At 38.7% G+C, this 26963-nt stretch overlaps 4 protein-coding genes across 5 annotated transcripts; all 4 read right to left on the bottom strand.

Moving 5' to 3' along the window:
- Window positions 1-403: 403 nt before the first annotated feature.
- On the bottom strand, window positions 404-3079 carry LOC308394484 (OX-2 membrane glycoprotein-like; the record flags this gene model as incomplete). The annotated part of the gene is made up of 5 exons (XM_080878841.1): window positions 404-513; window positions 621-659; window positions 739-1041; window positions 1164-1502; window positions 3016-3079. 5 exons carry the CDS (start codon window positions 3077-3079, stop codon window positions 404-406), a joined length of 855 nt encoding a protein of 284 aa, XP_080734967.1.
- An 8734-nt stretch (window positions 3080-11813) lies between these two features.
- LOC308393957 (uncharacterized protein) lies at window positions 11814-13026 on the bottom strand. The gene is made up of 3 exons (XM_080878037.1): window positions 12553-13026; window positions 12346-12466; window positions 11814-12214 (listed from the first exon to the last, which is right to left on the bottom strand). The coding sequence occupies exons 1-3, from the start codon at window positions 12622-12624 to the stop codon at window positions 12054-12056; spliced, it is 354 nt and encodes a 117-aa protein (XP_080734163.1). The 5' UTR covers window positions 12625-13026; the 3' UTR covers window positions 11814-12053.
- A 1527-nt stretch (window positions 13027-14553) lies between these two features.
- LOC308393968 (nectin 1a-like) lies at window positions 14554-18331 on the bottom strand. 2 transcript variants are annotated; one of them, XM_080878050.1, is made up of 6 exons: window positions 18230-18331; window positions 16652-16990; window positions 16215-16520; window positions 16101-16139; window positions 15905-16004; window positions 14554-15811 (listed from the first exon to the last, which is right to left on the bottom strand). In XM_080878050.1, the coding sequence occupies exons 1-6, from the start codon at window positions 18291-18293 to the stop codon at window positions 15697-15699; spliced, it is 963 nt and encodes a 320-aa protein (XP_080734176.1). In that variant the 5' UTR covers window positions 18294-18331; the 3' UTR covers window positions 14554-15696. The 2 variants fall into 2 exon arrangements, with proteins under 2 accessions (XP_080734176.1, XP_080734175.1); XM_080878049.1 differs by having other exon boundaries at window positions 14554-15499.
- A 1137-nt stretch (window positions 18332-19468) lies between these two features.
- LOC308393857 (nectin-3-like) lies at window positions 19469-25546 on the bottom strand. The gene is made up of 7 exons (XM_080877879.1): window positions 25447-25546; window positions 24015-24353; window positions 22876-23178; window positions 22758-22796; window positions 22567-22654; window positions 20810-20872; window positions 19469-20645 (listed from the first exon to the last, which is right to left on the bottom strand). Exons 1-7 carry the CDS (start codon window positions 25514-25516, stop codon window positions 20528-20530), a joined length of 1020 nt encoding a protein of 339 aa, XP_080734005.1. The 5' UTR covers window positions 25517-25546; the 3' UTR covers window positions 19469-20527.
- Between the last annotated feature and the right edge of the window lie 1417 nt (window positions 25547-26963).

The raw sequence follows: 26963 nt of genomic DNA, 5'->3' as shown, positions 1-26963 counted from the left end.
TTTCAGTGGAGGTGTTTCAGTCCCATAAAAAATAATAAAAAACACTGCAGCAGTTGTCTGTTAATAGTGCAAAATCAAAGCATTCTGAGCAGATTAGCTTAGACAGAACAAAGACAAATGCAGCAGAGTCTACTGAGGTGTAATACACATCAGATTGGAGGGGGGGGGGAAGGGAGCTCTAGAAGCAAGTTGGAAGATTTGAAATGTGACAACATAACAGAGTGAAAAAGAATGACAAAAATTTCCACGCACAAAATGACAGGATGATAAATAACCAATAAACCTGAGTGTGTCTGGCTTAAGGTTTCAGGTGTTTCGTTCATCTTGAACTGTGTGTGCGACAGACTGAAAGATTTATGAAGCTGCACAAACATTTATGAGGGGAATCAAAAGGAGAAAGTGTTTAAGAGGATTTCCTGCTATGAGATTTCTTTTTCATATAAGCCACAAAGAGGAGTGCAGCGACACAGAGCACCAACACCACAGACGACAGAATGACTGAAATCCTGATTCCTTTGAGAAAAACAGGAGATAGAAGGATACAATAATGTGAACAACTATCAAATGATGAAAAACATTGAACATAAAAACTGGCTTTAAAAACACAAATGTTAACACACCTAAATTTCTCTGATTAGATCCTGACTTCTTATCCAAACCTGGAAAAAGAAACACAAACATTAGAATCACAGAGTAATCATTAATTTATGAATCAGTGATGTTGAAACAATTTCTCACCATCATCATCATCATCATCAGGAATCGTTACCATCACCTCTCTGTGAGGAGCAGAGAGCACTCGTGCTGCACATCCCACCTGTGTGCTGTGTTTACGTGAACCTGAGAGCACAGCTGTAGTGGTGACAGTGAATGTAGCGTTGGTGTTGGACACACTGACAGTGTTGTACTGTGAGAAGCTGAGGTCTTGTTGTGAGACACTGAGTGTTACAGTGGGAGCAGGTCGACCAGTGGCTGAACAGGAAACAACCCACTCTTCAGTAGAGTTTGACTCTCTGACATCAACAACAGGTTCATGCAGCTCTGTGAAGGATCAGGACATATCATCAACATGTTCTTACAAACACACCAGCTGCTCACACATTTATGTCCAGTATGTTTGTTACAAGCACTTGTTGTTTGTTAAAGAAGATTAAAGTTCTTACCATAGACCTCGAGGCAAGTTTGACCAGGGAAGGAGCCTTCAGGATAAGTGTTAAACAGACAGTGATAGCATCCTTCATCCTGCTCTGTCACATTCCTGATGACTATGGAGCAGTTCTGTAGTCCAGTGTATACAAACTCAACTTTATCTTTAAAGCCATCATTCACTCTCTGACCATAGTGCTTGCTGTAGGTGGCAACATTTGTCTCCACATCATGTGATATTTTCTGCCATGTGACCTGAAGGACGTCTTTAGTCTCTAAGAGCTGACAGCTGAATTCAGCATCTTCTCCCACTGCTGCCAGCACAGTCTGCTGTGTTTGGATCACTGCTGTTAGAGCTGCATGGAGATACAGTTTGAGATGTGAGGCACATTCAGTTTTTGTTCAGGTGAACTGTAACACACAAAGTTGCAGTTTCACTGCTAAAACTTTTTTGTTATTTTTCTCACTGTTCATAACATGTTTTACAGTCTTTTTATTTTATTTTTTTTTGAGTTTCCTTCCTGAATAGAACTGCCCCAATAGTATACAGTAACTGCTGCAGGGGATTTTCTAACACTACAAGGAGGATTTTAGTATTGACCGACATTTCAAAAAGAGCATTGCAAATTAAGAGTAAAGAAATGAGCAGACCTGACGAAACATTAAATATGAATATTTAAAAGCAAATAACAGAGTGTAAGTGTTTTTCTGTAAACAGCGCGGCAATTCGGCTAAATGAGAGGAGGCCGAAGGGCAATTATTCTGTTTTTGATATAAGATTGAACCAGTCAGGGGACTGTGAGGTCCTGAGACTCAGGGAGTATCCAGAGAAATCTGAGGTATTACAAACTGCTCCACTATGAACCTCTAAATCTCTGTGTAACAGCTGAGTTATACAGTGGACAGAAGAACATTTATGATCAGAGCCCCAACAGTCCCTGTGTTAATGAAGATACTGTAACTGTCCCTTTTGCTGTGGTTTGCAGGCAGTGAGCAGAAAAAGTACTTACCAAAAGTCATTTAGTGTGAGACATTTTTCATTATGTGCCTCTGTGCAGAAATGTGACTCAAATCCTGAAACCCTGCAAACTTGTCTGCTCACTCTCAGTACAGAATATCGACTTTAGTAAAGGACAACAGTGTGCACAGTTATTACGTAAGCTCATATTTATTCTAATGGTTCAGGGTTTGACTGTAAATAATGCTCTGTGTTCTTCTTCACATTGTACACGTGAGCTGTTAAAAAGACTTGATGTTCGTGGTGGAAGAGTTTGCAATGAAGCAGTCCTCTGGATGAAACTTGAGCTGTGCAAGGACACGCAGGAACATTTATCCACACGCAGCTTTTTTTAACACGAGCCTCTCTGATATTAAACACACTGATTTTCCTTCAGCTGCCTCTCGTTGCGCTGAGTCATCGTGCTGTTTCTGGAGAGAAACACGTGCGTGAAAGCGGCTCCATTACTGCACACTCATTACTGTTCTCCTGTCAGGATTGTTTTTGATCCGCTAATTTGCCAATTTTTCCCAATTTGTAAATTTGTAAAAATCAGATAACCTCACCCCTCATTGTTAGTTACTGCATTGCACAGTTTACACAAACTCAAGTTCTCATTTATCATAACTTGAGTAATATCTGTCACTTTGACGCCTACGTGCTGAACATGGGAAAGTCCAAATACTTCAAATGATTACAAAGTTAGTAAAACTGAGTGGTAAACTATCGAACACACACACAGATATATATATATATATATATATATATATATATATATATATATATATATATATATATATATATATATATAGAGAGAGAGAGAGAGAGAGAGAGATTGTATAGAGTTGTATTAACACAGACTTTGTTCCCACCTTTGTCAGAGACTCCAAGAATAAAAATAGCAATCACATAAAATGAGACTCCAAGATGCGACATCGTGGCTCCACACTTACCGCTAAAACTTCAAACTGAACGAAAATGTGAATGTTCCGGGGAAACACCTCCGACACTGAGTCACAGTATATGTATCTACTGTATAGAGAGAGAGAAACAAAGAGATATTTATTTATATTAGCAAGTGCGCTTAAAGTGGTTAAAAAACTGTCTGTCCATAAAGAAAATAGAGTTTAAAAGCTTTTATAATTCATGTGTTCTAAGATGTTTTTGTGTATACTTGCTGCTAAATTGCAGGTTGTTCATGTGAAACTAAACTGTTGGCTAATTTCAGGTTGATCAAAACGAGCAGCTTAACGAGTGCACATGAGAACAAAATTATTAATATCATTATTATTTTTATGAAATGATTTTCTTTCTCGGAGCAAAATATAAAAATGCAAACATCCAAAATTCAAACTGGGACGTTTGGAGAAGCTGCGTTTAAAATACTTTGCTCTGCTAAACAACACCTTGAAAATAGTTTTTAAAAGGAGAACTATTCATATGGGCCTAATAACCCCTCATCTGTCTCTGAAGGTAAGTCTTTATCTTTAAAAAGAAAAAAATAATACTTACCTTGTACACAGAACTACTGTGTTTTTGCTACTAAATCATTCGTGAAGGAGGGTTTTTGTGTGAATTATCTTGTAGCAAGTGTCACCTGGCAGTTTGCTGCCTTCCGTCGTGTCAGCAGAGGAGCTTTGAAAAGTTAGGGTGAGTGACGTGAGGTCAGCGCTCTTCTGTGGGAAGTTCCACAGACGATTAACTCAGAGACTTTGGCTGTTTGATTTTGATTATTCAGTATTGTAGGTGCTCATTTTTAATGCGTGTTTTTCGACTTTCTAGTGTGACCAAGGGTTTTAATGGTTGAATCAATCAAGTTCTAGATCGGCTGTGAGCGGGGAAATCAATCAATATAGTACGTATATTGATTGTTTTTAGTGAGCATTGTAGTGCTATTTGCTTGGACCTTTGGTTTGATAGGTCTCATGTGCGGCTGGGATATTAGTAGAATTTGTTGTAAATCCTGTCTGGGAATGAAGGGGAAATGTATGCTTAACTGATGGAATAATAAATGAAACATTTATTTCTTTGGATATTCTATTCGACACTTCAGTGCTCGGTTAAAATCTTTTTATTAAAGTTTTCGTTCTGAATTCAAAGTCCGTCCAGCTCCGAGTTAATTGGTAGTATAGTCGTTGCCTCATGTGAACCACTTCCATGATAGACTCACTAGATGGCACAATAGCCCCAGTGACTACATTTTTTTTTCTTTTTCATTTTTTTGTAAAGAACTTTAATTAACTGTGCATCTGGACGTAGCGTTTTTACAAGGAGAAACGATTAGTCACTCATTCAAGTGACTTCTTCTTCAGATGGTTATTTATAAATGGCCTTCTTGACTCCGCGCTTAAACCAGCGTTCCTTCCTGTCCAGGATGTGTACATCCTCATCATTGAAAGAGTGTCCACTGGCCTGTAGGTGTAAATAGACTGCAGAGTCTGGGCCTGATAGCTCAACTGTGTTGTGCCATCCGCTTCACCAGAGGTTGTTTGGTTTCCCCGATGTATAAATCCTGGCAATCCTGCTGGCACTTAACAGCGTACACTATGTTACTGTTAGTGTTGGGGGACCCAATCCTTGGGTGGACCAGTTTTTGTGTGTTGATGTCGCTGCCAAATAAAATATAAAATGACTAAAACACTATACAACAATACCTGACAAGAAACACTGGCATGGTCTTACATGATAAACATTACTGGACTGAGAACTGAAAACTTTATAAATGTAAATATCGATATACGTATTTCTATTTTGTGTGTCTTTTGTACACATTTTGAAAAGCCTCTATAAATTCATCATGAATAAACAAAGACCTCATGTGGCCTTTTTGTGTAACTTCACTCAAAATCTGTTGACGGCTAAGTGTTTAAAATATGGGACTTTAATTATGTTTATTTGTTTTTGAAGAGTGTTCAGCAACAAAAGCCGTTTGACCAGTCATCCAAAATTATTGAAAAAATAATTTTAATGTTCAAAAAAGTAATAAAAAAATAAAACAAAGAATTTACATAAAAAAACAATGCACAATACAATATTATTAATCTGGTTTTTCTGTCTCAAATCTTAACACCACACTGTAAGGAAAGTCGAGAAAACTCAACACAAGTAAACTGTAAACTCTTGCTTCAATCACATTCAGTTCAGGTTTTGAAAAACACAAATTCCTGCTGAGTAAACAAATGTGTGAGCTGCTAATAAGAGATCTTCTGCTGTTCAGTCAGGTGCACTAACCACTACACTGCAAATCCACACAAAACGTATGTTTATCCAGAAAAAACCGTGTATCTGCAAAACCTGCAGCCCAAAAAAAGTCAACGCTGTCAAAAAGCATGTGTTTGTGCTGGTGACGGTGAAAGGGTTGGATCATGGTTTAGTTGGCTTCTCTCAGGTCTCCACTTTTTAAACCAGTTTTACTCAGTGACTCAGTGAGGCAGTGGGCAGCCATTGGGTGCCCGGGGAGCAGTGGGGACGGTACGGTTCTCATGGTTCCTCATTTTTCCGAAGTTGTCATTTAGGAACGTTTTGGGTGCCCGAAAACGTGACATGTTGATGATTTGTCACCCAGCGTTAAATGTTACGCTTTGGGAGTGAGAACGTGTTGCAGCAGTACCTCAGGGTAGCCATCTATTGGATTCAAACCCCTGCCCTGCGATCATGGGGCCATCACTCTACCTACTGAGCTATCCCCCCCCCCCTCCTTTTTTTTTTTTTTGAACAGTGAAATTTGTTTTATGCCCAAATTATTCTGCAGATCATCAGGATGAAAAGTTATTGGCTGTGTTTGCACAGCCCTTTAAAAAAAAAAAATGCTTTCATGACATTATTGTGTGTCAGGTGGTGTCAGGGATATCCAGACTGACAAGTAGGACATTGAATGTTACCTCTCCGGTGGGAAGGGAGCCTGAGATTGTCTAAATTGTGGTCTGTTCTATAGTAAATGCAGATTTAAAAAAATTAAGAAAACAAATAAGATGGGGTTCTACAGAATATGATTGTTTGCTTGCAGGACACCAGGAGAGATGAGTTCTCTATGACAGATGGTGTGGTCAGTGAAGATGGCCGCCTGCAGGTTCAAGGTCATTGAATCTCCAGCCCAAATCCACTGCCACTGTACTTAAGGGAAGAGAAGTTAAAGACTTTCTCCTGCACTTACATTTGGATCACCTAAATCCATGACAGTCATTCAGGAAGTAATGTCTGGACTGGAAACAAGCCATCCTTAAAGTACAACATACCAAGCTTCTGTGTTTGAATGCAAAACAAATGTATTGTTTGATCTAGAGACTGCACTTATGACTGAACAATATATAATGAAAATAAAATGCATGTAACTTGTAAAACAAAATTGTAGGAAGTCTAAACTTAGTTTCAGAATCATGAAATCGGAGACTTTGTTATTAACCTCACAGTGAAACAGTGTTGGCAGTATAATTATTTGTTGTTCAGAAGAACAGTGTCCAGTATGTTGGCTGATTTACTTTTTTGCATTTGGAAGTAAAAGTTGGGCTGATTTTGACGCCATTACAAGAAGTGTTGTTAACTATTCTTTTTGAATCATACTTGCATTCAGTGTTGTATTAATATAAGTGTTGTACTAGAAATTGTGATAAAACAATGTCAAGTTCCCACAAATTGCTCAATTTCCCACAAATTGATTTTTAATTTAGAACTTAAAACGTTATTCTTAGTACTATATACTTGAAATTAATAAGTTGTCATAACATATTATCTTAAGTAAGCTTTACTCAGTTTTTTGAGGCGAAGAGTTTGAATAATTTTTTTGAAGTTCTGGGAAATAGATTGTTACGGAGCCCCGGAAAGGACACTGGAGAAAAAAGTCATTAAGAAGAACTTTTACAAGATTTTGCAAAACCTTTGCGAGATCCCGAGTTACTTTTGCAAGATCTCGCAAAAGTTCTTCTTAATTTTTTTTTCTCCAATGTCCCTTGCGGGGCTCTATAGCAAACTGCTCCATTGTACAAACCTGAAATCTGTGTGTAACTGCTGAGCCGTACGATGGGCAGAAGAACATTTATGATCAGAGCTCTTTTTTCTAATACAGCTCATACAGCAGGAGTGTATGGGCTGCTTTTGAACTGACACTCAAACAAGATTTACAAGTAAACCAGGATTAAAAATGATCAATGATGACACATATGATCTAAACATGTAAACACAGTTATGACCACCATCATGCACCTGACCAAAGACATGACTTTCTTACAGTCTCATTAACTAAAAAGAAACTGCGTTACAACTGTGACTGCTATATTGCGAACTCTGCGCGCTGAACACTTGACCGCTGATGCAAAGCTCATTTTGGTGCACTTACTGTGTTTACATCTTCAGGGGTATTCAGAGCAGGGAAAGTTTCACACACTCGACTGACAGCTTTAGGTCCATGTCACCATTGTTCATTCTGTTTACATTTCTTTCTCATTTTGAATAACTCAACACTTTATATTTGGCAGAGGTGGGACCAAGTCATTGTTTTGCAAGTCTCAAGTAAGTCTCAAGTCTTTATCCTCAAGTCTCAAGTCAAGTCTCAAGTAATGTCAGGCAAGTCAGAGTCGAGTCTCAAGTCACTGGTGTAAAAGTCCGAGTCAAGTCACAAGTCTGAAACTTTGAATTTCAAGTCCTTTCGAGTCTTTAAAAAAAAAAAAAAAACGAAAAAATAATGTTGCAGTTATGCTAAATGTAAATATTAGACCATGTAATTTTAAAATCTGTGTTTTTCTCAACACATGACAAAATAGTGAACTTAGAAAATATACACAAATTGTGAAATTGCACCTCTTTAAAATGCAGCTCAATTAAACCTAGCTCCAAGAATAATTTTCACCGACAGTTCTGAGATAAGCTGCATGTTATTCTTGGATGCGGTTGTAGGACCAGCTTTAAAATCGCATGACAAAAATATCATACACATTTAAAAAAAACTGTATCACCAACGTAGCCTGGACAACATTTGCTAGTTAGATGAAGTCAACTATCTCATCTTAGCATATTTATATGCATATTTATAATCATACGGTTCTTGGAGTGAGTGCATACACTCATGAAGTTTAGTAACTTCCGGTCACTGCAACAAGCCCAGGTACAGTTTACCGACGGATGGGTGCAGGACCTTGAAACGCACCGTGTCGAACGAAAGACCATCGTACGTATCATAAGTTTACCAGTCTCACAAATCGTCTTCATAAATACACATTCGTTAACCGTTTATTAATAGGACCTTTGAGCTCAACGGTAATTAATTAGTAGTGGAAATAATTTCTGGTTCATTACAGAAATGTAGTAGTGACAATAATATTGTATGCTGTAATCGTACTGGACAATTAGTGATACAAACCTGTTTTATCCTGTGAATAAAAGTATGTGTTTTTGTCAGTGTACCATAATAACAGAAGCGAAACGCAATATTGTGTCAGGACAATTCACTATTTATGCACAATAAATAAAGGAGCATAGCGCGACAATTTCTGTTCAGCGCCAGACTTGCTTGTAACCTATATCACCAATTATGTTATGAAAATGACGTATTAACTACTAAAAAACACTGACCTTCGTGGAAATGCTTGGAGCAGACTAACCTGTGAGCTGGAGGGTTCTGGGACGTTATATTTGGTCTTTGAATGGCTGCAATCCAGTCGCCTCTTTGTTACTTCGGAAACATGGCTCGAACAATTTCTCTTCAACGACGTAATCCGATAACAACCGATCTCTTTACCCGTCGGCTTCCCGTGGCTGTCATGCGACCGGCTATTGCAGTTAATAATACAACAGCTTCTTGACATTTTTGTGTTTCTTTTTATCGCTGTATAACTGATTTCAATTGAAAGCCTGCGTGCGCTAGTACCGCTTGCCACGAGTTCCCAGAATCCTTTGCGGTTCTACCCGTGAATGACGTCACATTTTCAATCTCTATATAATATGCATGTTAAATTTTATATTTGGGGTAAAATATCAAGTCTTTTCAAGTAAACCGGTTCAAGTCCAATTCAAGTCCCAAGTCATTGGTGTAAAAGTCCAAGTCAAGTCACAAGTCTTAGAACATAAAATTCTAAAGTCTAAAGTCATAAAATTAATGACTCGAGTCTGACTCGAGTCCAAGTCATGTGACTCGAGTCCACACCTCTGATATTTGGAATGAGAGAAGGGGAGGAAAAGAAAACAGGAAATTAAGGAGCAGGACTTCCAATACTAAACCTTTAATAAAGACACTTTATTAACCAACATTACCTTAAAAAAACCCCAAAACAAACCAAGGTTCGCTGCCACGATGCTGGCCTAGTTAAAATAGCAGCTCAATAAAATAGTTAATGGTGGAGACTGGCCACCAGGGGAGGCAACCTACAGAGAGGAATGCCCAAGGGGTGCCACTAATTACTCACCCCTGCAGTCTCTCTGCAATCCTTACTACCACTCTTACTGCAACTTAAAATGTTGCACTATATTTGCTTTTCAGTGTGTACACTCACATGCATGAGAGGGAATTCCACCACAGGTGGAAGCAGTTGTGTCTCCACTAAAGCAAATAAAATTAAATCTATAAATCAAGCAATACAAAACACGAAACACCTCAATAAATAATAGAGAAAGAAACAGTAACACACACACAGAGACACACGTACACACATGCACTTTAAAATACAACTTCAATTAAAAGCAACATCTGGCACATCCAAGCTGAACACCAACTGAGTGCAGTGCAGCAGAGGTACATGCAAATGGTACACCAGCACCATTAAAACGTAATAAAAAGTTAACACTAAAACACCATAAAACAAAGAATAACCAATCAATGCCAGTCAACATGTGTTACGTTCCCAGCTAGTGAGCTGTGTATTGTGGTTCCCAGCTAGTGAGCTGTGTATTGTGGTTCCCAGCTAGTGAGCTGTGTATTGTGGTTCCCAGCTAGTGAGCTGCGCTTTCCTTTTGACTTTTTGCCTTACTGACCGACGCCTGAGTTTTGTTTGTTTCTTTTATGGTGATAACGGCTTGTCCGTCTCCTTTAGTTGAATTACTTCAATAAAACTGTTTTATTTAACTGTTTTGCCTCCCTGACTCCTTTTTCTGACCCGGTCACTTTTGTTACTTCCCCCTCCCCGCCTAGACCCCTCAGGGGAACGTAACACAGCTCACTAGCTGGGAACACCACAAGACACTCAGCTCACTAGCTGGGCCCACACATAATGGCACTCTGGCCCAGAGCTCACCTTTCCCTGGGCTTAAATACTTTTAATTACTGATGTGAGTCAGCTGTGTTACAGGGAAAGGTGGCACCTCAGGCAGAAGAGGTGGTGGGACACGCCCACACAGGCACCTTCAGGAGGAGGCCCTGCTAGGGCCGTAACAACATGACAGCAACAAAGCAACACAAGACTACAACAAGACAAGAAGATGCGACATCGTGGCTCCACACGCTAAAACTTTAAACTGAAAGGAAATGCACGGCTGAGAAAGTAATGGGTTATTGTTCCGGCGAAACACCTCAGATCATTGAGTCACAGGATATCTATATATAGATATTTATTTATTTTAGCAAGTGCATTTAAAGTGGTTAAAAGAAACTGTCTGTTCATAAAGAAAAGAGAGTTTGGAAGTTTTTATATTTGTTCTAAGATGTTATTATGTATTTGCAGCTAAAGTGCAAGTTGTTCATGTGACCCTAAACTGTTGGCTAGTTTCAGCTTCAGAGTCACTGATGCGGATCAAAACGAACTGCGGCTAAACTGAACCTGCTTTAAGAAAAGAAATTACTGGGCATGAGCTATGTTCATGTCAACATCTGAAACACAGGCAAAATCCATTAAACAAATCAGCTGACCAACAATAAATCTATGGAAATTGAGACATTAATATATTAAAGATAAATCAGTAAAAAACAATCATGAAACAGGTTTATAAGGCAAACATTCAGCATTCAGTCAAAACTCCAACACTTAGATGTCACGGACCCTCAGGGGTCCGTGAGCAGCTATTATTATTATTATTATTATTATTATTATTATTATTATTATTATTATTATTATTATTATTATTATTTGGGGTCTGTGTCGTCTTCTGTTCTGTCCACGTTTGTATGTAGAGTGCGTGTGTCTGCTTCTCTCTCTCTCCCCCCGTCCTCGGGGCTGTTGACGGAAGCGCGCGTCGTGGGAGAGGCGTGTCCGGGCGACTGTCGTCATCGGGAGTCCCTCTTCGCTGTTGCCGTGGCCCACCTGCAGCTGATTACCTGACCAGCTGGTGGTAATCATCCCTCCCGGCTAGGAAGAGGTATTTAACCTGGACCCACGGCGACAGTCGACGTGGGATTATTACTCCTGACTGGTATAGTCTGTGCGAGACGTGCGCTCTTGGTAGTCGGCTAGCGTGTGTGGCTAATTGTGGATTGTCCTTCTTCCTCCAGGAAAGTCGAGCGAAGAAACGAGTTGGGGAGCACACACACTAAGGGGGCTACAGCACGGGACGCACTGGGAGCAAGTGATGAGTAGTGATGGGCAGATGAAGCCCCATGAAGCACTGAAGCTTTTCATCCAATTGGTTCACCCCAACGCGAAGCTTCATGAAGCTTCATTTGCTCTAGCAGGACACCTACTGGACGTAAAAATAATAGCTGGCATGAATTTGAAGAGTGTGGCATTTTGCACACAGCCTGTGAATGTCAACAACAAAAGGAGTGTGTAAAACATGTATATTGTAGTGATGGCAGTATACTGTGTATATTTATAGTGGCAGTATGGGAAATGATTATTTGGAAATGCTTGAAATGGAAATGATCATTTACTGTGAGGTGAGGTGTGGTTGGGGTGTGGACAGTAGTTGTGCTTTTGTAACGTTGAGGTATGGACAGCTACACACTGAGGCTTTGAGCCTCAGTCCTGCCTGTTCACATTTTATTCTGTAAAAACTAAATTTTCACTGCTTTTATGACCTTTTTAGTGGGGAGAACATAGCTAGGATTTAATGATTTAACAAATCTTTTGAATCCTTTGTCCTCCACAATGCTAAATGGCTGGGAGTCCTCAATCACCATGCTGACCAGGTCTTCATCTATTTGAGATTGTTCTCCTGAGGAAAGACAATAAAGATAAAGCACAAATATAAATATCACACACATAACTTATAACAGTTGTATAATATTGTTATATCATTTAGTAACATTACTGCATCCTATATTATCATTGCATTTGATGGCTCACCTGGTCTTGCTCCACAATCGGTGTCCCCCTTATTCTCATGCAAAGCTCTGTAGTGCCTAAGCATGGATGAGGTGTTGTTGTTGTCATATCCCAGCTCCCTGGCACATAGCAAACACTTCACCTTGTACAAAAGTCAAGACAGCTCAACATAAATTGTATTGCACCATCAGTATCATGAAAATACATCTTCTGTAGAAATTTACATACCTTGTTGGGAGGAATAAGATCAAAATGTTCCCACACAGGGGAGGACATCCTCCTCTTCTTAGCTGGCTCCATTCTCTCCTGACTTTCCTCACTCTCATAAACCTCCAAACGGTCTCCAAACTCTCACTAACCGCAACTCTCCATCAAACACCCACATTTTTGAATGAAGTCTGAGGGGTTTATATCGCTGTCATATCTCGCGGCAAAGTTCGAACCACTTCATGAACCAGTCACGTGGTACAGCCGGGCAGCGAGGCTTCGGACGTCATCATTTTCAGCTCCTCCCATAAATGAAGCAAGCCTCGATACGCGCTTCGCGGAAACGCCCCCTCCATTACTCGACACACGCTCCGAAGCCTCGATACAGAACGTCCCATCACTAGTGATGAGCACCATTGGCAAATTGCATCTCTGAGTTAATTGTTGGACTGACCCGTCTATTCACTGTAAATAAAGTGCACTGTGGCATCGCAGAGTCCTGCGTTTTGGGTCCTACTTTCCTCATCCCCATGACATTAGATCTCTGATTAGAAATTATCTGCTTAGCTCAAGCTGAGTGAAATTCTGACTAACGGGAAGTGAACATGAGGATTAGTTTGAAAATGTGCACACATTAAAAATATAAAACGACTTTCTTATCCTGTGTTTTTGATTGATTAACCTTGTTTATGTAATTTTTATTCTTGATCAGTCAGGACCCGTCATACACAGAAAAGCAAAATTATTAATATCATTTTTATTTTTATGAAATGACTTTCTTTGTGTGAGAAAAATAAAATAATGCAAACATCCAAAGATCAAACTGTGTTTCAAATTCTTTGCTCTGTTAAACAGCACCTGGGAAATAGCTTTTAAAAAGTGAAATTTTCTCATTTGCTAATAATTCTGTCCTCCTCTGTCTCTAACGGTGAGTCTTTATCCTTTTTTTTTTTAATGATGACCTTCTACACAGAGCTACTCTGTAAGGCGTATGTCCTTGAGATCACTTCCCACACGTTACCGTGCTTCGTGAAAACGTGTGCTGTTGCGGTGACTGTAACTCTGCATGAGACTAAAATTTACTGCATGAAAGTTTACATGTTATCTTCAAGTGTATATTTTTTCTGCTCTGTGTGTCTTCACATCACTAATTAGACATTCTGTATTTTTACACTCAGTTGAAATATGAGTAACAACATGCAGGTCCACTTTTTATAAAGAAAAAAGCTACCTGCCAACTTAATTCACAGTCCATATGGACCTAACAGAAGTGTTTGTAATGCTCACGTTGGACAATGTGTAAAGGCCACTGATCATACAGATTTCCTTCCTTTTGTTTAACCCACAGAGACACCAAGAGGAGGAAGGGAGGAAACAGTTTCTGAGTGTGGACATAACATTAAACAGACAATTAAAAATTGAAAAATAAAATACAATCGTTAGTATTAAATATATCTCATTTTTTGCCTCAATATAACTGCAAATAATTTGCAGGTTGATGATGAAAATCCTAAAACTATTCTTTCAGCTGTGAGCTACTGATGCTAAACAGGCTCAGGATTACTTACACACCAAATAACAGACAGGTAACCTAATTAGCATCTTTATAATTCACTTCGTCGAGGCTTCGTCTCTGATTTGCTGTATTATCAGACTAAAAGTACTTTTCTAGATAAACAAAAGTACTAAATAAAACCACTAAAACACTATACCAACAATACCTGACAAGAAACACCAACATGGTCTTACATGACAATTATTACTGGGCTGAGAACTGAAAACTTCATGAATGTAAATATAAACATATGTATTTGTGTGTCATTTTTTCAAATTTTGAAAAGCCTCCATACCTTCATCATGAATAAACAGAGACCTCATGTGGTCTTTTTGTGTAATTTCACATGAAAATCTGTTGTCGTCTAAGTGAACACAATATGGGATTTTAATTGTGGTTATTCGTATTTGAAGAGTATTCGGCTGCAAAAACAGTTTAACCAGTCATTCAAAATTATTGTATAAAAAGGTTTAATGTTTAAAAAAAGTTATAAAAAAATAGTACAAAGAATTTACATTAAAAAAGCAAATCACAACACATCAATATGATTCTGGGTTTGTGTTTCAAATCTTAACATCACACTGTAAAAGTGAAAAAGCAGAGAAATTTCAAAACAAGTCAACTTTAAACTCTCACTTCAATCACATTCAATTCACTTTTGAAAAACACAAAAATTCTTCCTGAGTAAAAAAAACATGTGAGCTGCCAATCAGAGGCCTTCTTCTCTTCAATCAAGCGCATAACCCACTACACTACAGATGCACACAAAACTTGGTCTCTGCAAATTAAGTACATCCAGAAAGTAAACTGAAGATACATAGAAATTATTCACATGATACAGTCCTGATCAAGTGATCAGACCTCTGGTAACAAAACAGTTATACTGTTTTGTTGTTTTTTTATACCTTCACCCTAAAGAAATTTTGAGGTATCGGCAAAAGTTGTGTTCAAACAATCGAGGTATTAAAGGTTTTACAGAATTGCTACACCGCTAACATCTAGTGTTTGAAATCATTTGAGCACGTTTTCAAAGATCAAGTGAATCATTAGTGTTGTACAAATTAATACTGGCACTAATTTGTTTTCAAAGACAAAGAGGGCGAGGACACTGATTACTGAAGGAAATGGAAGTGAAAACAGACACTTTAGTTACTGTAAATTTAGTTTTAACTGATTAAGACCAGTTAAAAAAAGAGTTCAGAACATGCTAGCTGTCCATTTAAACATGTGTGCCGTCCAGAAAAGCCGGACATCTAGCTGCAAACCCTGCTCCAAAAAACAAGTCAATGCTCTTAAAACGTAAGTCTTTGTGCAAGTGAAGGTGAAAGGCTTGGATCGTGGTTTGGTTGGTTTCTCTCAGGTCTCCGCTTTTTAAGCCTGTTTTCACTTTGGTTGACTGAAGGTGTTTCATGCCTTAACATACAACAAAAACAGTGAATCATGACTCTGTTAATACTGCAAAGCAAAGTATTCTGGACAGATTAACAGCTTAGACAGCACAACGGAATATGTATCAGAGATTGTTTGATGTGCAGTAAACATCAGATTACGAATAAATGAGAGAAAAAAGAAGCTCTAGAGGTAACTTAGAGGTCAAATGTCTCAGCATATCAGAGAGTGAAAAAGAATGAAGTAACTTTCCAAATGTGAGATGACCGGATGATAAAGATGGAATTACTTCTGATTGTGGTTTCAAGTGTTTTAATCGTCTCCCTGTGTGACAGACTGAAAGATTCAAGAACAGTTAAAGCTGCACAAACTTTGATCAGATGAATGAAAGAGAGAAAGTGCAACACAGATGATGTTTAAGACGAGTACCTGCTCTGAGTTTTCTTTCTGAGCTGGAGAAAGATGAGTGGAGCTAAAAAGCCACAGGCAACCAACAACACAGAGGCAACCATGACTGAAATCCTGAGAACTTTGAGACAAACGGGAAAGGAGAAAAAAAAATTAATCTGAACACCTAGAAAGTAACAATACACTGAATCTGTAAGAAGTACAAACATTAACATACCTAAATTTCTTTGATTAGATCCTGATGTCTCATTTAACCCTGGAAAAAGAAACACAAACATTCGATTAGAGTAATGATTCATTCATAAATAAATGACTTTGAAAGAGTTCTCACCATCATCATCATCATCATCATCAGGAATCGTCACCATCACCTCTCTGTGAGGAGCAGAGAGCACTCGTGCTGCACATCCCACCTGTGTGCTGTGTTTACATGAACCTGAGAGCACAGCTGTAGTGGTGACAGTGAATGTAGCGTTGGTGTTGGACACACTGACAGTGTTGTACTGTGAGAAGCTGAGGTCTTGTTGTGAGACACTGAGTGTTACAGTGGGAGCAGGTCGACCAGTGGCTGAACAGGAAACAACCCACTCTTCAGCAGAGTTTGACTCTCTGACATCAACAACAGGTTCATGCAGCTCTGTGAAGGATCAGGACATATCATCAACATGTAATTACAAACACACCAGCTGCTCACACATTTATTTCCAGTAAATGTTGACATAAATGCCTGAAGCATTTGTTGTTGGTTAAAGAAGATAAAGTTCTTACCAAAGACATGGAGGCAGGGTTTCCCTGTCAGGGAGCCTTCAGGATAAGTGTTAAACAGACAGTGATAGCAGCCTTCATCCTGCTCCGTCACATTCCTGATGACTATGGAGCAGTTCTGTAGTCCAGTGTATTTAAACTCAACTTTATTTGTAAAGCCATCATTCACTCTCTGACCATAGTACTTGCTGTAGGTGGCAACATTTGTCTCCACATCATGTGAGATTTTCTGCCATGTGACCTGAACGACGTCTTTAGTCTCCAAGAGCTGACAGCTGAATTCAGCATCTTCTCCCACTGCTGCCAGCACAGTCTGCTGTGTTTGGATCACTGCTGTTAGAGCTGTAGGAGATAAAGTTTGCGAAGTCAAGAACTTTCAGAAAAGTAAACTGTCATTATCATGTCACTCTTATTAAGGCCTGTCATTGTCCTAAAGGAATTTTTCATACCTTTTTTTAAATTCAAATTTCAAATTCACATTCGTTTTTTTTCTACCACTATTGTGTGCATAAATGTTTAACTATTGTGAAATGTCCATCTTTCTTAGAGGTCAAAGGTCCAAACTGTGATTTTTATTATTTATTTCAAGTATATCATAATACATTTGTGTGAGTTTATTAGCAATAAAAATCTTTTTCAAAGGCAGTAACTTTTATGATGATAACAGAAATATAAAGCAATAAAAAGAAACAAAGAAAGTTCTGTGGGCGATGTCCATAATAACGTCTATGGACAAAGGTATCACATCGTAACGTGACGTGATAGCTTTGTACCTTAAAAGCTGCTGGTAGCTGCGTCTGCTTTTAAAATGACAAGCAGCAGAAGTATTTGAAGAATCTCAAACTGTAGGCTGAGCAAAATCAGGAACAGCGTTACTTCATTTAGACAACCTTCATCTTGCTGAACGTAACCTTTCTCTTTTCTTTTGTTTGATACAATAATGAGTGAAAAATAAATTAGGTTATTTACACTCTGCGCCGTTGAAGTCACGTCATGCAAAATCAACTTTTCCTGTAGCCCCTTTCAAATTTAAAACGCTGTAAAAGAAACACTTCGTTTCTTAACAAGGCGTTTATTTGAAATTTGACGAACTCGTGTAATATCACACTCAACGCTTACCCACTGAAAAGCGGTTCCACAATTCAAATTATACGAAAAAAAGAGTGTAACACGTCCGTGTGGTCTAGGGTGACCAACCGTCCCCACGCCTAATGATGTTTAAAAGATCCCAAAGCGCAAGTGCATCTTTTCAGACGAACTGCAAAAGAATTTCCCTCGTACCGACCCAGTACTGGTATTTTTTCTTATGTAGATGAGGCATTATTTCTGTACCATTATTTAATTCCAGAGGCTTTTAAGTTATTTTTTGCAATTGTTGACTTGTAAAAGCCTTTATGACATATTTTATTCCATAATTCATTAACCGCACAGAGAAGGCATCGTTTAAATATGTTATAAATATGTTTCTAAGCAAGTTCTTCATGACTGAGCCAAGTGTCCTCTTTTTTTGGAAATAAAATAAGATCACCCTATGGTCACATACATAGACGTAGGTATTCTGGAATAAAAGTTTCTTCTTACCTTTGTCAAAGACTCCAAAAATAAAAACGGCAGTGACATAATGTGTAATTCTAAGCTGTGGCATTGTTGCTCCATGCTGCACCGCCAGAAGTACCGCCAAAGCTGGACAGTATGGTTGCGAAAGAAACCGCTACTACTTCCGGGTAAATTGTTGTAATAATTTCTGTAATGTATGTAAAGAAGCAATAATGCCTGATGATAAAACACATATTTCATGATTATAAGGACATAGTAACAGAATTTGTCAGTAACTGATGGTTACTTATTACTTAAAAGTGCAATAACATACATCGCAGTTGCCTTTATGATCCCCGTATGATAATAGTACAGTCCAGAATCATATTATCTTTTACTACATTTCATGTGGTTTAAAAAAAAGCATTTCTGTCACTAAGAGAAAAGAAATGTTAGAATTTTCTCTAAAGTCATGTTTTCAGATGGGATATTAAGCTATAGGACATTTGTTGTGAGAGGTCTCTCTGTGGAAAGCTGTTATATTCTCATCTATTTACAACTAAATTGCAGGTTGTTTGTATAGATCCCAAAGTCTTTCAGCTGCTGAACACAGATGTTCATCAAAACCAGCTGCACATCGTAGTGTAAAGTTACCAGATAAACTGAAACTCTTTGAAAAGAAATTAATATTGAATACACGATATTCTCATGTGAGTCAAGAATAATATTCAAATGAAACATACTATAAATATATATTTATTCTACTGTTTCACAAATCCTTTGTTTTGTTATCTTTCTACAGTTACACGCATAATTCCTTTTAAAATATGGCATTCCCCTTTAGAGAGAGGTGCCAAACATTCATAATGAATAAATATACATATATATTTAATGATTCCAAAATAAATCAATAAATCACACACTTAAATAAATCAACACTGAGCAGCACGGTGGTTAGCACTGTTGCCACACAGCAAGAAGGTCCTGAGTGCAATTCCACCATCAGGCCGGGGTCTTTGTTATCCCTGTGTTTGCGTGGGTTCCCTCCGGCTTCCTCCCACCGTTCAAAGACATGCAACTTGTGGGGATAGGTTAATTGGATAATCCAAATTGCCACTAGGTGTGAATGTGCAAATGGTTGTCTGTCTCCGTGTCTTGGCCCTACGACAGACTGGCAACCTGTCCAGGGTGTGCCCCGCCTCTTGACCTATGACAGCTGGGATAGGCTCCAGCCCCCCCCCCTCCCACTACCCTGAAAAGGATAAGCAGAAGCGGATGGATGGATATATTTAATGATTACAAAATAAATCAATAAATCACACACTTAAATAAATCAACACTGTCGCCCATTTTTTACAATTTAAAGTAACATGATGGGCCAAAACAAAACAAAAACAATTATATGCAGTATGTGTATTTTTTACATATTTGATTACTTCTCTAACCTAGAACACTAAAAAGAACAACAACATGAAAATATGCACAGTGAAAACAAACAGACATATTTTTCATATTTACAGTATGTTACATAATTACAGACACGGTACAGTTGTGTAAAAAATTCATTATGGTAAACAGAAAGTTAATTAAGCCCCAGTACGATGATTTCTTTTGGTGTAGTCCTTTGTTTTTCTTCAGGATTGAACTTCTTTGTTGTTACCGTTGTTGTGGAAGTTTTCCATTAAATAAAGCCTGCAGACAAGTGGTGAGCGGTAGCTAACATTCTTTAATCAAAACAAAGAACAGAAAACTAAGCTTGGTGGAGAGACGGTCAGCAGAGTCTCTCAGGCTACGTCCACACTAGCCTGGATAGATTTGAAAAAGGCGTTTTCATCACACTAGCGTTTTCAGTCGTTTCACAGAGTTGTGCGTCCACATTGAAACAGCCGAAAACGCTTATGTTCCAGCACTGCGCATGTCAAAATTGAGAGCCATCAAAACAACTGCTGTATAATGCACTCCACTATCTTTGTTTAATTGGTCACATGACTGCATCACATGACTAAAATGCGTCTTTCGTGTTAGAAAGTCTGCGTTTTCAGGAGAGTTTTCAAGTCTCAGTGTGGACATGAGGCCAAAACGGAGAAATACGATGCATTTTCAAACCAAAACGCATTAGTGTGGACTAAGCCTAAGAGACAAAAGACTCTTCCTGTGGAGTGGTCTGCTTCCCCCAACATCCTTACCAGGCCCCCACCATCTGTCGAACTGCATGAATGTGAAACATGCTAAGGTCCAGTGGCACTAAGGCAGTATAGGATTAATTAATGTGACTAATACATAAATAAAAGAAGTTCTTATACACCATCTTGTGGGATACTTTCTGTCATTCAAATCTTTGTTTCAGTTTTCATCAAAAATGAGTCTTCTTGCGGGTGCTGATGACAACACTTGGTTATGATTTTGTTGAGTTCGCTCAGGAGTCTCTTGTCTGACTTCCCTGCACTCTTGTGTATCAGTCCTTAAAATGAGAGCAAACAAAAAAGTTAAATTTTTTAAATATTACTGTATGATTGAGAATAAAGTTACAGCAAAGTGTGAGAACATTTAAAAGATTGAAAGTGAAATGTAACAACAGAGGCTGAAATTTCCAGTTGTACATTCACAGGATGAAGAATCACTTACTCATCAGTGTCTCTGTTTGCAGTTTCAGGTGTTTCATTCAACTGAATCGCCATGTGTGAAAGACTGAAAAATGTAAGAAATTTATTAGATTTATTATTGCTAATACACTCACACAAATGCATTATGATATACTTGAAATAAATAATAAAAACCATAGTTTGGACCCTTGACCTCTAAGAAAAATGGACAGTTCACAATAGTTCTGAAAGTTCTTGACTTCGCAAACTGTATCTCCTACAGCTCTAACAGCAGTGATCCAAACACAGCAGACTGTGCTGGCAGCAGTGGGAGAAGATGCTGAATTGAGCCGTCAGCTCTTGGACACTAAAGACGTCCTTCAGGTCACATGGCAGAAAATCTCACATGATGTGGAGACAAATGTTGCCACCTACAGCAAGTACTATGGTCAGAGAGTGAATGATGGCTTTACAAATAAAGTTGAGTTTAAATACACTGGACTACAGAACTGCTCCATAGTCATCAGGAATGTAACAGAGCAGGATGAAGGCTGCTATTGTCTGTTTAACACTTATCCTGAAGGCTCCTTCATTAGTAAAACCTGCCTCCAAGTCTATGGTAAGTAGGGATGGGTATCGAAAACCGGTTCTTGTTGAGAACCGGTTCCCACTGTTTCAATTCCTTGGAATCGTTTGCCATTTTTGCAAACGATTCCCTTATCGATTCCAGTCGCCCCGAATGACGTCACCACGTTGCCGAGCGTCATTTACCTGGCAGGAAACACGGCGCCTAAGCGGCTCAAACGCTCAAAAGTTTGATTATACTTTATGAGAACCGATGACAACAGGGCAACTTGCAAAGCAGATATTTCATTTAAGGGAGGAAACACTACGAATATGCAAAAGCATTTGCTCACAAAACACGCGATGACACGCGTTTTTAATTCCGCTCCGGACTCGTGACTCTCAACCAGCAGCAGCGCTAACGTTTGCACGTCCTCTCCCGTTAATGCGGCAGGTAAGTAATCAACTAACAGTGCATATTATGTTAGCGCAATCTGCCTTATTACAAGACCTGACATTACTGTACATGTAGGTGACCATGATGAGAGAGACAGACAGAGTCTGGCTGGCGCTCGCTGGTAGTTCTCGCTGCAGTCTACCGGTAGCATCTCCTTTCAGGCCAGGATAGACGAATGTCACCGAGCAGTGTCTAAGTTTGTGGTCAAAGGCTTGCACCCATTTGCCACAGCAGATGCCCCGATTTTTGGTAAGTGAATGTGTTTAATTGTAGGCAGGGACATTACTGGATATTCTTGTGTAATTGCCACAGAACAATTTATGTTATACTTTGTTATTGCTACAGAAGAATATTTATTTTATTATTTTACATTTACAATTTTTTTTCCTGGACCCTGTGACACCCCATTGAAGAGCCGTAGGCTGTGGATCTCTTAAGATCTCACTGTTGGGTTTGTAAGGCCATGTTACTCCTAAATTTCTATCTTGTTCAAAGAGAAGATATAAAACAAAGTTCTAAGCTAATCGACCTTAGTGTTCTCCTTTTTAAAAAAAAAAAAAAAAGAATCGATAAGAGAATCGATAAAGAATCGAATCGTTAAACAGAATCGAAAATGGAATCGGAATCGTTAAAATCTTATCAATACCCATCCCTAATGGTAAGTTCTTGAAACAAACATAGTGGACATAAATGTGTCAGCTGGTGTGTTTGTAAGAACAGGTTGAAGATATTTGCTGCACAAAAATCTATGCAACATAGACACGGTTTAAGAGGAGTACCTGTTCTGAGATTTCTTTCTAAGCCAGACACAGATGAGAACACCAAGCACCAACACCACAGAGGATGAAGTCACTGAAATCGTGATTCCTTTACGACAAACAGGAGAAAGAAAGTGATAAAAATTTGAACATCTATCAAAACAAAATAGGATCAGGAAAGCTGACTTTAAAACATACAAATGTTAACACACCTAAATTCCTTTGATTAGATCCTGACTTCTTATCCAAACCTGGAAAAAGAAACACAAACATTAGAATCACAGAGTAATCATTAATTTATGAATCGGTGATGTTGAAACAATTTCTCACCATCATCATCATCATCTTCAGGAATCGTCACCATCACCTCTCTGTGAGGAGCAGAGAGCACTCGTGCTGCACATCCCACCTGTGTGCTGTGTTTACGTGAACCTGAGAGCACAGCTGTAGTGGTGACAGTGAATGTAGCGTTGGTGTTGGACACACTGACAGTGTTGTACTGTGAGAAGCTGAGGTCTTGTTGTGAGACACTGAGTGTTACAGTGGGAGCAGGTCGACCAGTGGCTGAACAGGAAACAACCCACTCTTCAGTAGAGTTTGACTCTCTGACATCAACAGCAGGTTCATGCAGCTCTGTGAAGGATCAGGAGATATCATCAACATGTTCTTACAAACACACCAGCTGCTCACACATTTATATCAACTATGTTTGTTTGAGTTCAATTCAATTCAAATTAGGCCTAATTATTCAAGACCTTGCATGTGAGCTGTCAGGATATCAAGATTTTGAATTCAATCTAGATTTAACAGGGATCCAGTGTAGAAAAGTCAATATAGGAGAAATATGCTCTCTCTTTCTAGTCTCTGTCAGGACTCTTACTGCGGCATTTTGGATTTGAAGGCTTTTCAGGGAATTTTAGGACATCTTGATAATAATGAATTACAGTAATTCAGCCTAGAAGTAATAAAAGTATGAACTAGTTTTTCAGCATCATTATGAGAGAGGACATGTCTAATTTTAGAGATATTGTGCAAATGGAAGAAAGCAGTCTTACATATTTGTTTAATATGTGCAATAAAGGACATAGCCTGGTCAAAAATGACTCCAAGGTTCCTCACAGCGTTACTGGAGGCCAAGGGAATGCCATCCAGAGTAAGAATCTGGTTAGATACCATATTTCTAAGAAATTTTAGTGCCAAGTAAAGCACATTTTATCTGAATTTAGAAGCAGGAAGTGAGAGGGCACACAGGTCATTACTTACTTAAGACATCCCGGCAGTTTAACTAAGTGTCAACTGCATAACAGTGAAACTGCAAGCCCTAAACCTGTTTCTGTACTGCGATGAGGGTACAGTACTCTTGAAATAAGCCATTCCTCTGCATATGATTAGTTAGCTGTTTTACAACTTCAGTTCTAATCTGTCATCAGAGTCACTTATTGTTGGAAAAGGAAGGTTTAAGTTCTCACCATAGAGTTGGAGGCAGGGTCTACCGATAAAGGCTCCTTCAGGATAAGTGTTAAACAGACAGCGATAGCAGCCTTCATCCTGCTCCGTCAAATTCTTGATGACTATGGAGCAGTTCTGTAGTCCAGTGTGTTTAAACTCAAATTTATCTTTAAAGCCATCATTCACTCTCTGACCAAACTGCTTGCTGTAGGTGGCAACATTTGTCTCCACATCATGTGAGATTTTCTGCCATGTGACCTGAACGACGTCTTTAGTCTCCAAGAGCTGACAGCTGAATTCAGCATCTTCTCCCACTGCTGCCAGCACAGTCTGCTGTGTTTGGATCACTGCTGTTAGAGCTGTAGGAGATATAGTTTAAGATGTGAGGCACATTCAGTTTTCAATTAGTCCATTTTTTTCAGTTTTCTGTTTAAATTCAACGTCAGTATTTGCAGTAGTCATTAGTCTATGTACCGTCATTAAAGTTTTACTATAAATATGGTTGCTAAATATAGGTTAAGTGCTTCCAACATATATTAAATGTGAATATTTTCAATAGGAATAACTTTGTAAATTTTGTCATTTACACATATGTCATTACTATGCTTAAACACATTAACTCCAGTTCAGTTCTGCTCAGCCATCAGACTGTATTGAATTATGTCAAAAGTCCTCCGCGAGATAAAACATAATTTAATGGCCAATCTGCAGCAAACACATGTAACTGCACATACTGTGAGTGGACGGAAATGCTTCAGGACCTGCCTGAGAATCTCCTGGATTATGAGATTGCCCTTGCATTAAAGTATTCTAATGGTAGTTATTAGTACTTGCACTCATAAACTCCAGAAAATGACGGTATTTTTAATTTATTTTCAAGAACAAACACGGTATAAAACAGCGGTCACGTTGCCGCACGGTGCAACTCGAGGTTGTTTCGTACTGCTTTGAATGTCGCCCATGTTCCCTTTTGGCTCCGCCCTCCAAACTTTGAAAAGTCGGTGAATGGCGGGCTCACCGTTCAGTTTGGGGAAAGCGGAGCAGCCAGAGGGAGCACTGAGAGCTCAGACTACGCGCGAGGAATTTGAACGCGAGAGCTGCATACCTGCACCCGTGAAAATACTTTGTCGTGATTACGCTTTCTCTCCCGATGAAACGCTGGACAGAGAGAGGACTTTTTGTCTCTTCTTAAATTTGCTCGAACATTTTTACAGCGCCATCATAGATACGTAAGCGCGCCTCTGCGTGTACACTCTAGAGACCTAAAAACCAACTGCGTGTAAATCTGCCTCCCACTTAAATACTCAGTTAAACCCAAACAGTCCAAAGTACCAGTTCACCTTAATGAACATCCTCACGTTTAACAAAGAAGAGGAAGAAGTCAGTATTTTCGGGAAGAATCGCTTATTGGCCCATGCACGTGTGTAACATTGACACCCAGTTTCAGCTCACCTTTGTGAAAGACTGCGAAAATAAGAAGATTAGTAACATAATAACATGTAACTCTAAAGCGCGGCATCATGCCTCCGTACTTTACCGCCAAAACATTCAAACTGATTTGACGTGTAGGCTGGGCAAGTCAAAGCAGTTCCGGGTTAATTGTTCATCACAGCACTTATATAATCACATATAAACTAATAAAGTAGCTAAAAAAAATAAGATAAAATCACACCTGAGTGGTATTATAATGTAATAACAAATAAATTATTCAACAGGCAATGTTCAGTTATCACTTCAACATGCGATATGAAGAGCGAGTCTCCCCTCTTGTGCTGCAGTGGTACAGTCCTCTTTTTATGTAACCACATACCAGCGCACCAAATATCGAAGTCAACTTTTCTGTTACACTGTCCAAGTTTTTTTTCCAGCTTGTTCTGAAACTTCCTGACAGGAAATCACAGCAAAACAAAGATAATAACATTTCAGGTATATAAATTGTGGGTTTATCTTGAGAATCCCAGAGAGGCTGTAGGCTACCCTTTTGTGTAAATTACATAATATTCTCAGCACCACTGAAGACCTTAGAGTGAAAAAAATAGAGCTGAAACTTTTTTTTATCATCACATACAAATAAACAACCAGTATGCAAAAAGTGACACAATATATCAGTAAAGACACAGAAGAAGAAGCATTTAATGAGATATTGTGGAGAAACAAAATATCACATGTGTGTTTGCATTTTCTCCATTTTGCACAGTTGTTGTTGACTTTACAAAGATTTATACATTTAGACAATTCTTCTGGCAACCTCCTTTATCAAATTACAATATTCCTGTGAGGTTAACAGTGTCATGTATTTTCTATCTCCCCTGAAGCTGGGTTTGTGTTTCTTTTCATTTACAAACCAGGAACCTTTTATGCATTATGCAAATATGCTATGCATGATGGCAGCAAATAAAACTTTGCCTTTAAAGATCAGGGACATTTATGTTTCCATAAACTCATGTAATGCTGAATAAATAGATAGTTTACTCCATGAAACATCACATGGTTCTTAACAAGTCAACAAGTTCATTACATACTGCCTGGCATACAACATGTTTAAATTAATTATACGTGTGTGTTACACTGATGACATTATCTCCCACTGGCTATTTTGGTTTTTAGTTGGCTTCTATCACTATATAACATCAGGTCATTGTGATTTAAGAAAACTTGTATTTCTTTATTGCACTATTCCGCAGCCACACAAATCTAAATGAGACTGGAGTTTTCTGCAGGAGATCAGTGGCAGTTCCACAGCCGGTTCTTTCCTTAAGGAAAAATTCACAGCTGGGTTCTTCAAACAGTGTCAATCACCATTGTGTTATAAATAATGTGGCACCAAGAGAAAAACAAAAAAACTCAGGAACTTAACAATCATGGCTTCATAGTTAGCTAACTTTCATCAGTTAGTTAAAAAAAATTGTCCAAGTTGGTTGATCCTCCTGTCTAAATCAGTCTGTTACTGGTTTTCTATAAAATCTTCA

Source organism: Rhamphochromis sp. 'chilingali' (assembly GCF_963969265.1).
Source record: "Rhamphochromis sp. 'chilingali' genome assembly, chromosome: 3".
In the NCBI taxonomy this organism is placed as follows: domain Eukaryota; kingdom Metazoa; phylum Chordata; class Actinopteri; order Cichliformes; family Cichlidae; genus Rhamphochromis; species Rhamphochromis sp. 'chilingali'.
Note: the sequence above shows the minus strand (reverse complement) of the source record. Positions and strands in the feature narration are given on the sequence as shown.

What these genes read in the sequence shown, in the direction of transcription:
- LOC308393957 (XM_080878037.1), bottom strand. Translation starts at nt 12,624, where the DNA reads ATGGAGCCAGCTAAGAAGAGGAGGATGTCCTCCCCTGTGTGGGAACAT. An exon ending in ATCTTATTCCTCCCAACAAG is followed by an intron (nt 12,467 to 12,552) that starts GTATGTAAATTT and finishes CTTTTGTACAAG; the next exon opens with GTGAAGTGTTTGCTATGTGC. An exon ending in CGATTGTGGAGCAAGACCAG is followed by an intron (nt 12,215 to 12,345) that starts GTGAGCCATCAA and finishes GTCTTTCCTCAG; the next exon opens with GAGAACAATCTCAAATAGAT.
- LOC308393968 (XM_080878049.1), bottom strand. Translation starts at nt 18,293, where the DNA reads ATGCCACAGCTTAGAATTACACATTATGTCACTGCCGTTTTTATTTTT. An exon ending in ACCCTGCCTCCATGTCTTTG is followed by an intron (nt 16,521 to 16,651) that starts GTAAGAACTTTA and finishes GATCCTTCACAG; the next exon opens with AGCTGCATGAACCTGTTGTT. An exon ending in ATCTAATCAAAGAAATTTAG is followed by an intron (nt 16,005 to 16,100) that starts GTATGTTAATGT and finishes TTTGTCTCAAAG; the next exon opens with TTCTCAGGATTTCAGTCATG.
- LOC308393857 (XM_080877879.1), bottom strand. Translation starts at nt 25,516, where the DNA reads ATGATGCCGCGCTTTAGAGTTACATGTTATTATGTTACTAATCTTCTT. An exon ending in AGAAAGAAATCTCAGAACAG is followed by an intron (nt 20,873 to 22,566) that starts GTACTCCTCTTA and finishes TACATTTTTCAG; the next exon opens with TCTTTCACACATGGCGATTC. An exon ending in GCAAACAGAGACACTGATGA is followed by an intron (nt 20,646 to 20,809) that starts GTAAGTGATTCT and finishes TCTCATTTTAAG; the next exon opens with GACTGATACACAAGAGTGCA.